The sequence below is a fragment of the Nannospalax galili genome, unplaced genomic scaffold (assembly GCF_000622305.1).
Source record: "Nannospalax galili isolate Female #2095 unplaced genomic scaffold, S.galili_v1.0 scaffold135, whole genome shotgun sequence".
Lineage (NCBI taxonomy): Eukaryota > Metazoa > Chordata > Mammalia > Rodentia > Spalacidae > Nannospalax > Nannospalax galili.
The window spans coordinates 638,046-649,303 of record NW_008338998.1 but is presented as its reverse complement, the minus strand read 5'-3'; the positions used below and the strand labels follow the sequence as shown (position 1 = coordinate 649,303).

Sequence of the window (11,258 nt, the reverse complement as noted above, 5' to 3'; positions counted from 1 at the left end):
GGGGGGATGGAAGGGTGAATGTGGCTTAGGGAGTCCCGGCGCGGAGGGCTGCGCTGTAGACTTACCCCAAGAGGCCTGAGGATAGTAGTGCAGGCTAGGAGCAGAAAAACTTATTTTTAATGCAAATAACACTTAAATGTTGGCACATGCATCTCTAATCTCTATATATCTGGTTATTACTAGTCACAGTCGGCTACTTTCTAAAATCCTTGACACCTGAGCGCGGATATAAAATAATAAGGTAGATTTCAATGGTAATGTTTATCATATCCACTCATTAAAATGAAGCAAATTTTTATGCTTCTTCCTCAAGTATAAACTCATATTTTTAATTGATTGGTTTTTTGTATTTCATACAGAATATCCCAAACAATCTTATTCATCTTTATAACTTCACCCCAAATGGCACCCTCCCACAACTCCCTCCACCGGAGCCCATATACTCTGTCATCCCAGTTACTGCCCACTGTGTTATCAGTGCCCCCAGCCATTCCCCACTGCTTGTCTGTCCACTGAGTCTAGTCAGCCTATCTAGACTTCCTTGTTTTAGGAATATCAGCTCTTCCTCATCTAGCAGCAATCAGTTGCCAGCATTCCTTTAGATAAGATTCGGGTCTGCTGTTCATTTTCCCAGATCTATGCTGGGTTACTGTCTGGGAGTCTCCTGGGCCCCACACTGGCCAACAACTCAAAGGAAGGTCCCTCCTGTCTGGCATTGTTTCTTGTTATGTAGCCTTTAGCTACACACATGGACTTTTATTGAGAGACTAGAACTTAAGGTGTCAGCCAAAACATCCTTGTTTGAAGTAAGTGCTTTAGAGGAGGCAGTTGTAGAAGCGCTATCCTAGATTTCCAATTCCTGGCCTTCTAATTCTGTGGATAGCACTGGCTGCTCCTCCAGTCTCAGGTTGACCTGATAATCAAGTAAAAGAACACATGTAAAGTACCACATAATTTGGAAGTCATCCTATAGTGGGTGGTGTTAGCCTCAGTTTATGATTCCATTGGTAGGAAATATCTGGAGTAGGGTTCTCTGTAGAGACAGAACAGAATCAGAGGCTTTAGGGGCTTGGGGAGAACAGAAGAGCACGGGAAGAAGGGTGACTAGCCATGATACAGGGTTTCTATTTGGGTGGAGAAAATGTTCTTGAGTTAGCTGCTGGTGATTTCACAACTCTGAATAGACAAACACTTAGCTGTATACTTTAAATGAGTGGGTACCACAGTATGTGAAATACATTGCAGGTTGTAGGAAAAGATGTCAGGAGCTTCATAATTCAAGTGCATTTTAGGGCTCAGTGTTCATTAACGCAATCCCTGCAGTTAAGCCATGACCAAATCCTCAGGAACTGGAAGGTCCAGCATTCTCCACTGCATTCAGCTCGCTCTGTTCTCTCACCAGCCCGAGCCTCACTGTCCAGAGAGCTCCCTGCAATGGAGAGAGACCTGACTCAGGTCGCTTATGTTCTCTGTTCGGTCAACTTCATAGCTCATGGTGATCTTTTTTTTATTTTCGTGTGTATGTGTGTCTGTGTCTCTTTGAGTGTATGCTACATGTGTACTGGTGCCTGTGGAGGCCAGAAGGGGACATTGAATCCCCGGGAACTGGAATTAGGGACAGTTGTAAGTCACCTGATATGGGCGCTAGGAACTGAACTTGGACCCTTTGAAAGAGTAGTATGCACTCTTAACCACTGAGCCATCTCTCCAGCCCTGCATGTAGTGATATTTGAAACCATGACCCAATGGAATATTTCTACTTTTCACTAAAGAATAAAACAAGAGATTGGTTGGCTGTTTGGTTGTCTGTCATAAAATTCTATTTCACACTGGAAAGCCAGTTGTCTGTGTCTCCCTTTGTATTTGCTTGTATGTTTAGGTGCTTTGATGTTGGGTACATAGGTATTTATAATAACTGTATCTTCCTGTTGAGTTGACCTTTATAATGTGGCAGTCTTTTATGTCTCTTGAACAGTTTCTAGCCTCAAGTTATTTGTCCAATGCATGTGTAGCCACCCTGTTCTCTCAGTTACCATTCTTGCCCCCAAGTACGCTCCCCGAGCTCTTCTGTCTGAATGCCATGGAACTGTGGACAACCTCACAGGGCCAGGATGAGTCCTGGATGCCATCAGGACCCCATAGCCTGCTTTCTGGGATAACTTCCTGGTAGATGACTCCTGCAGGGTCTATTGTCACCCCGTGAGATACAGCAGCAGGGTCATTACTGATGTCAGAGCTGTCACAATTCTTTACCACCCCTCAACACCTAGTCTTAAGATTAAAGTTTTTATTCAGTGTGTCCAAAAGAGCCTCAGTGGCAGTGAGCAGACATTGAGCTGAACTGTAACCACATCAGCCAGAGTCTTTAAAATTGAGGAGCTTTCATTTACCTTAATTGACATAATTGTACCTTGAGAAAATTGAACGTCGGCACAAAGCAGTTTGGAAATTTCCACATGTACTTAAATTTGATGAATAAAAAACCTGAGCAATGTATTATTTTAAAGAAAAGTCTGCCCATGATTCAGCAGTCCCAGGCATTTTCTATTGGTTACCTATCACTCCGTCTTTCCTATCTATGTCAGTCAGAGTGCTCCTAGGGACAGATGGAGCTCTAAAATTCACAGAAGCAAGAGTGACATTATCTATACAATGATGGATGGGACCTAGGGATCTGCAATGCATAGTGTAGACACTGGGTCAGTAGCAGCTGAGCTGTCATCACTATAAGGCCCAAGGGCTCAAGGGAAGGAGTAGCCACTGGCGAAGCATGCCAAGGCCCTCTGGATGGACCTATATGTTAGGTCAAGGGACACAGTCAACCAGTTCTCCCCATCCAAAAGGGAGCAGGGAATTTACTTCCTGTCCTCTCTTGCTCCTGTATACTACTCCAGAATGATTCCCAACATTTTCCTTCAGTAGACACAACCCAAAATCAAGGCCAGGGCAGCAGTTAGCATTTGTCAAACTGAAAGGGGACAACAGGGTGCAAACTGTAGTAAGACATGATGATCCTGGCTGTGGGGCTGTGAACTTAGCACAGAGGGTATGCCTGAAGGCTGCAAAATTGAGCCCTGGCTGGAAGACAGACCTCCTCTAGGCAGAGGCCAGCCTGAGGTGGGAAGAACAGGTCTGTGGTGTGGCTGCCCAGGGTAGAAAGCCTCCATAGGAAGAGATAAGATGTTATATTGAGGGCTGATAGTTGAGGGGATAAAAAAGTGAGACAGGAAGAATCTAGAACACAGGCTGGTGGCCTGGACAACCCGGACGATGTGGGGTCACATCAGGGCAGAACAGAGAGGAGGGCCCAGAAAGATGTCTGCATATTATAGGTGAGGTGCCTTGGGGAGAGAATTGACTTAAGACCGTGCAGGCTGCCACTCCTTTATGCTCTAGGCCTTGGCCTTAGCATGAGCTGCCCGAGCATCATCACCTTGCCCTCTTGTGTCTGACTGGATGCATTTCCACTTCTATTCCAGACTCTTGAGGGCATGCTAGGGGTGGCTTTCCTCACATGCTAAACTCAGTGGAATGAGACTGTTCCCAACAGCAAATGTATCACAGAGATGTAACACCTTTAGAGAGAGAAAAGCTGAGCTGGACACTTATTAGCTGAACTCTGCTATTTCCCAGGATCCTGCATGTGGCACTTCTCAGGGGATACTACATCTTACCACTAGTCAGTTTTTCATAAAGTTTTGCTTCCGGACAGTTTTCATTTAGAAGAGGGCAGTTAGATGAGTCAGGAGGCCTGGGGACTTGAACTAGAAGAGTGTTTCCTAGGAGCTTAGATTAAATGTTAAAGGATGTGTTCTGTTGCTAAGGCCACCACAGTAGAGTACCACAGACTGGGCAGAATTGATGACAGAGGTTAATTTAATTTGTTCAGTCTGGATCCTAGGAGGCAGAGGCCCTAGTGTTAGGTGGGCTGATTTCACTAGAGGCTTCTTGGCTTCTTGGCATGTGGATGGCCACGTGTCTTGTGTCCTCTCATCACCATCCGTCTAAGTTTTTGTTTCCTAATCTCGTCTTAGAAGGTCACTATTCAGATTGGATTAGAGACTGCCCTAATGACCTCATTTTAACCCAGTGACTTTATTAAACACCCTGTCATATCTTAAAGTCCTAGGGATTTTATCTTATGGATTCTATGGACAGTGTAGTTGTGCCAATGATAACAGAGAGGAAGATGCTGAGGGCAGCTTGATGGATTCCCTTTCTCCTGGGCATCTTTGGAACTGAGTCTCATACCTGTGTGGCCCTGGATCTGTTCCAGTGTTGGTGGGAACTCTTCCTGTCAGAAGTCCAAGGCAGCCCTCTGGTTGCTGAGGGCTGGGATTCCACTGGTGATTCTCTTCTCCAGACTGCTTTCCACCTCTTTTATGGGAGCTGTTCCCACAGGAATGTATCACTGTAGCCTTGTATCTGCTCCCTGTCCCTGCTGCTGTGATCCTTACATAGGCTGATGCAATTCTGGTGATGAGTTTCTACCTTGCTTGGTTTGATTATAAGTCACAGTATAGGAACTGGGGTATAGCTCAGTGGTAGAGTTCTTGCCTTGCATTTCTGAAGACCTGAGTTCAGGCGTAATTACAGCACAAACACACACAGATACATACACACACAGATGCACACAGATGCACACACACAGATATAGACACATACATAGTCACACACACAGAAGCACACAGACACATATACACACAGATGCACACACACAGATACGGACACACACACACACACACACACACACACACACACACACACACGGTAGGGGGAGGCATAGAGAGACTGAGACAGAAAGCACAGGAGAGTCCTCAGTACTTGGGAGGCTGTTTTTAGAACTCTTCACTGCTGATACTAAAACTCACAGTTGCTCAAATCCCCTATGTGAAAATGGTATGGTGTGGTATAGTATTTCACATAACCCACACATATCCTTTTATATACTTTAAACTATACGACTTATAAAACCTAATACAGTGTAAATGTCATGTAAATAGTTGTATACTGTATTATACAGGGAATAACAAGAAAAAAATTTTTACATTTTCATTACAGTTTCCCCCAAAATAACTCCCACTTATGTCTGATTGAACGTTTACTGAACAAGATGATGTGGAGGTCTGGCTGTAGTTGCTAAAAGTGCATATTAGAAGAAGGCTGAATCTGAAATACTGCTCTTGTTTTCGCTGAGTTTATCTCATTCCTAGAGAGGATGACTTGGATGATAGTTCTTTACTGTTGCCCTAGAGAAGTAATTTCCACATCTTACTGTCCCTAGAGAAACATCTGTTTGAAAATACAGGTGGGTGTCCTCTCCCTGGGACAGTAATGGAGCAGTGCTGTGTATGCTGTGTATGTAGCTGTCTTGCACCAAACAATCTCTTAAAGCTGAGCTCAGAGAGGTCTTCAATCTTGAACCTCTCTCTCTTGGCATTGCCAGTGTCTGAGCTGCCAGCACAGTGCTGTGGGATACCTTCCTGCATAGCCCTTTCCATGTGTTCTACAGAACTGACCTGACTGGTGAATCAGAAACTTAAACTGCAGCATCCAAGCATGCATTTTGTTCTTGATTTTTTTTAAGCTTCTCTTCTTCACTAGAAAACATATTTATTTCTGTGGTTAGCATGTGTCACTCTAGGAGCTGGCAGAAGGGAAAGGCTTTCAGAGGTGTGAGCTGCCAGGAGAAGACATTTGGATTCTGGGTGTGGGGGAAGGATGTCTGTGGAGGCTACAGAAAGGTGGCTTTTTGGAAAGTGTCTTTTCAGCATCAGTACTCAGAACAGGATAAGCCAGGCTTCTGCTGTAGTTCTGGAAGTCTCCAAGACCTGTCCTGTGACCTGTATATTGGGCTTCTGAGACTGTATCTGTCCCGGTGTGGTCCTAGCATGGGCTGTCTGGCCAGTACTCGTCATTAGACCAAGAGGACAAATTTGAAAGCCAGTGGCTTAAACTTGGACAGTACTTTTCAGTCTATACAGCACTAAAACACTTTATAACCCTGTGTCATGGGTGTTAACACATCTCAGATTAAATATACTAATACTTCAAATAATAATGACTAACTTTATAAGAAAAATTAGATGTAAAAATGTTGCCAATATTGAGGCTAAGGAGATTAATGGATAAGAGCACTTGCAAGCATGAGGGCCTGAGTTTAGATCCCCAGCACCCATGTAAAAAGTCAGGTGTGATCATGCAAACCTATGACACCAAGGCTGGAGAGAGAGGTGCAGAGACAAACAGGACTGCTGGGCTTGGTAGCCAGCAAGCCTGGCTGAAAATGACAAGCTCCAGTGAGAGACCCTGCCTCAAGGAAATAAGACATAGAGTGATAGAACAGGACACCCGGTGGCCTCCTCTGGCCTCTATGCTCGTATCTACATACACATGTACACATGTACACACACATGCACACACACAAAAAAAAAAACAGAAAATGTTGCCAAAATTAATGTCATTCCCCCTTTCTAGCGGCATGCATTTGTTTGTGTGAAAACATAAGGTGCTGAGGAGGACAAGCATTTCCCCATGCAGAGCACACATATACCAGCAATCAACTAGCAAGACTGTCCTTATCAGTATGTGTCCCAGCTCCACCCTGCTGCTCCAGAGTCTGTCCCCTCTGTCTGGGTAGTCAGTCACTGACGTCAAAACAAGCCCAGGCAAAGCAAATAAATATTAGCTTTTGAGCATGTTCTGGATGGCCAGTTACTAAGGAGTAGCAGTTTCCCCTCTGCTGCTTTGGAGACCTACTGGGACAAGTGCCCTTGCTGGAGGCTCCATTTCCCCTTTCCTGCCCAGCATCCAGGCTTCCCAGAGCTTCTCTTGTATCAGGTCCTTCTTTCCCTAAGCAGTGCTGATTGAGATGCAAGGTAGTATGTGCAACTAGGTGACATTCCACATGCCTTGTTCCTTAACAGCATACACAGCAATGGGGAGAGGGCCGGGCTGCATAAAGAAAACCTGCTTCTTCGGGGATGCACCATCAGGAACACAGAAGCCGTGGCTGGCATCGTCATCTATGCAGGTAAGCATAGGCACTTAGACCACGTGTTGCCACATGGTGCTCTATGTTCTCCAACATTTCTCCTTACTTCTGGTTGTAAGAGTTGCATATACTGATTGTAGAATCTTGGGAAGTTTAGGAAAACAGAAAAGTGCAAAAGCAAGGTTCTTCTAATGTATCTTAACCAAAAGTGCTCTCTTTTGGCATACTTCCTTCTATTCATTTCTCCACAGTTGTTATGAAGGTCTGTTCATTCTGTACCCTATGATTTTGATCAAGAATATCACCCAACTATAGTCAGGCTGCAAGATATAATTCAATTGCTCTGTAGGATCCAGTTATTGATCTCATCTGTAAGATACTGGTATACCATGTCCCTCCATCCTTCCCTCCAGGACATGAAACTAAAGCCCTGCTGAACAACAGTGGGCCCCGCTACAAGCGCAGCCAGCTTGAGAGGCAAATGAACTGCGATGTGCTCTGGTGTGTCCTTCTCCTCGTTTTTATGTCTCTATTTTCAGCAGTAGGTAAGTCTCCTAAGATGGGTCTCAAGTAAGTAGATGCTGCTGGGTAACTTCCAGGCAATCTAGCATCTTAAAGGTCAAATACACCATCTTAACTGGCTTAAATTCCAGTGATATCTGGATCAGCAATATACATATTACCAAAAAGAACTTTATAAAAAGAGAAAAAATTATTTGGGTCCTAAGAAGGGGCTAGCAGGTTACACCAGCTTTTCAGGAAAGTGTTTTGAGGCCCAAGCACATGGCACCCACCCTGGTCAGCTGTTAGCCTGGACCAGGTATGTGTAACATGGTCTCGAGGCATAGTCTCAGATGGTAAAAGACAGAGCCGCACAGACTATCAAACGGCTTCTGTTACCAGATAGGTTGTGGGACTCAGTTTCTGAACTAATGTTCCTTACCCTTGGATTCTCAGGATCTGTACACATGACTTTTTAATCTCCAAGGAACAGCAGTAGGCAAGATTGAGGAGCCACTGCTTCTTTACCAAGCAGCTCATGACACTGGCTTTGTGTGTGTGTGTGTGTGTGTGTGTGTGTGTGTGTGTGTGTGAAATGCACTTGGAGGAAATTCCTCTCCCAGCCCATAGGCAGTTCCTGGATCATAACTAGTGGTGCCATTCAGCACCAACAACAGGAAACTTGCAACTGGAAACCTTGGGGTGGGGAATTCTTGCTTTGTAGTCCAGGTTGGACTAGGTGTACGATCTTTCTGCCTCAGCCTCCTGAGTGACATGTTTACAGATGTGCAGTAGCACACCCAGTTCAAGAATCTCTTGATGTGAGGAAAGAACACTATGTGCTTTTGCTTTTCTCCAGGGTAAAGAAGGCTGATAAACCAGATGTGCCATGCCCAGTAACAATCTTAAAACTTTGCCTTAATTTTCCCAAGCATCCTTTTTACTTTTCTGTCAGATGAATGATACCTCTCTTTGAATATGTGCAGGACATGGATTATGGGTATGGCGCTATCAAGAGAAGAAAGCATTGTTTGATGTCCCCGAGTCTGATGGCAGCTCTCTCTCCCCAGCCACAGCTGCGGTTTACTCATTTTTGACAATGATAATAGTTCTACAGGTAACAATACGAAGTATTGTATAATTGCATTACTTTTCTCGGGAGAATGCAAAAGCCATCATACTTGCTAAGAATTCCTTATAAACCTGCATCAGGAAGGACCACAAATGTGTGTTGCTTTTTATTTCTCTACTTATTTGTAGGCTATTTCTCTGACTGATTTTCAAGTTAATGCTCTCCTTTGTTTATCTTAAAATTCTTAATGATCTGAGGATTTAGTTTTCTGCCATTATGCCCTTGCTTTTCTGCCATTATAATAATAATTATTATTAATTTATGGTGCCTGAGATTGACCCAAGAGCTTCATGCATGCTAAGTAAGTTCTGTGCCACTCACTTATACCCTCAATCCCAATTACTATTTAAAAAAAAATTTATTTGGAAGTAATTTTTAGATTTACAAATCTGTGCAGACACTAATGGACAGCATCCACATGTGTCTTTTGCCCAGGTTCACCTAACGTGAGCATATTATATTGATAATGGTATTTTGTAAAAACTAAGAAACCAACCTGAGTGCTTTGCTGTGAGCTGAACTCCAGACAGTGCTTCACTGACAGCATCCATCTTTCTGCTGATGCTCTTCTCTGGGATTCATTCTGACGTCACTGCCTGCACTTTCAGTAGCAGTAGCTGTAGTATTTATTGTATTGGCTTTCAGTAGCAGTAGTATTCAGAAGCCTCCCATCCTTCAGTGGGAGTCTGCACTCAGGAAGGTTTGTTAAAGAATGGGGATGGTCCCAGAGCTCCCAAGGCTGAGAAGCGGCAGTGAGGGTCCCTAACCTGTCAGAGAACATAGAATGACCAGAGGACATGCTCAGCCTTGCCTGAGAGAACTCGTATGTTTTTTGTACAGTGGGAAACAGCCTTATTTAACATTCCAAATTAGTTCCTTTTTATACATGCAAATTTTTGTTCTAGCCTTGAGCTAGGATAATAGTTGGTATCTCATTAGCATAATTAATTAACTAGGAGAACCCAGTTAATATGAATATGTATTCTGGACCCATAAATATTAGTTCAATACTGTGGCTCTACAAAATAAACAAACATTCATTTCAAGAAAGTTGATCTTACATTATGGAAAAAACCTGGATTTTTTTTCAAAGTCTTCTTTCCTTTGCTCTTTATTGCATGAGATCACAGAAATTGCCCTTCAACATAAAACCAGCTTCTCAAAAGATTGTTTGCATTTTGTGGCAGCTCCCTAGACCTTGGGTCAAATCCTTGAGTGACAGGCAGCTCCCATAACTGGGGCCCAAGGGAAACCTGAGGTCAAGTGCTGCTGTAGTTAGAGGTGACTTTGCTTATGAGGTCTCTGACGGTGCCATGTTATATTCTCTCTTCTCTTTCCTTTCCTAGCCTCTCTCAAGCACAACTTAGTCTCCAGGCCATCGTTACCTTTCCAGACACGGGAGTGGATTCCCGCTCTGCAGTTACACCGGCCTAGGCTATCCTAGTTTAAACTCTTTGCCAGTACTCTAATCCTTTTACACTAGTGACTTTAAACTCACCTATTTAAGCCTTAAAGGTACAGTACAGTTCCTGCTTCCTTGTGGTTGTAGCATTTGTCATTTAAATAGATTAGGTTAATTCCACTGCTCCTGTCCTCACAGTTACTGATCTTGCCTGCCTGTGTCTTCTAGGTTTTGATCCCAGTTTCCTTGTATGTTTCCATTGAAATTGTTAAACTATGCCAAGTGTACTTCATTAACCAAGACATAGAACTGTATGATGAAGAGACGGACTCACAGCTGCAGTGCCGAGCTCTGAACATCACGGAAGACTTGGGGCAGATACAGTACATCTTCTCAGATAAAACTGGCACTTTAACTGAGAATAAGATGGTCTTCCGAAGATGCACCGTCTCCGGCATAGAATATTCGCATGATGCAAATGGTGAGTCTGGGGCGGGGAGGGACTTCCAAGCACTGGACAAGAAAGCTGCTATCTCAAAGCCCCATGGGAGGAAGGAAGGGAGAATCTGTCCACAAGCTTCAAGGATTGCTGGTTTTCAAGGGAGCACAAAGCCTTGGCTGTCACTTGGGAGCCCGAAGCCCCAGTGCTATTTATAGAATGCGCTGACATCGCCCTGCTTGCCGCAGTATCTGGAATGATAGACATCTGTTCTGGCTCTCATTTTCTGCCAGGCCAGCACAGCAACCAGGCAGAGCACCCTTGAGGAGCCAGTTTCTGCAGCGTGCAGTGGCTTCACTTTGCCACACAGAGGGACAAAGATTTTTCTGTTGTCACTCGTCTATCTTCCAGTTATCAGGTGAAAGTTATCAGAAGGGCATTGGATGTCTTATGCTGCCTCTGGTCTGTGGGAGCTGAGAAAAGTGAGTGGCTTTACTAATGATTACTCAGGCAGCCTCGCCTCCTCTCCTCTTTCCTTATCCTTTGCTGCCTCCTTCCTTGCTGAAGGAGGGCTCAGGGGAAGCCATTGGCTACCTAAGCCACCTGGCCCCCACCCTGCCAGGAGAGGGCACTGTGGTGAGGGTGCCTGCGTCACAGCAGCTTTTTTGGAGTCACAGCATCTCCAAATAACGCCCCTTTGCTCTGCAAACAGAAGCCTTCTTTCTTCCTACAAAAACAATAAACATCAAGGAAACGGTGCCCCCAAGCAGAAGCAAGTATAAAATGGGAG

The 11,258-nt window shown here is 44.4% G+C and overlaps 1 protein-coding gene across 5 annotated transcripts in view; it reads left to right on the top strand.

Annotated features, from left to right (window-relative positions):
* The window catches only part of Atp10a (ATPase phospholipid transporting 10A (putative)), a 191,158-nt gene that overhangs the window by 145,298 nt on the left and 34,602 nt on the right, over positions 1-11,258 (top strand). For all 5 annotated transcript variants that reach the window (XM_029563796.1, XM_029563797.1, XM_008833629.3 and 2 more), the window contains exons 4-7: positions 6,927-7,033; positions 7,408-7,539; positions 8,482-8,612; positions 10,258-10,510. In XM_029563796.1, the coding sequence (XP_029419656.1) occupies positions 6,927-7,033; positions 7,408-7,539; positions 8,482-8,612; positions 10,258-10,510 (623 nt within the window). The remainder of the gene's footprint in view (positions 1-6,926; positions 7,034-7,407; positions 7,540-8,481; positions 8,613-10,257; positions 10,511-11,258) is intronic.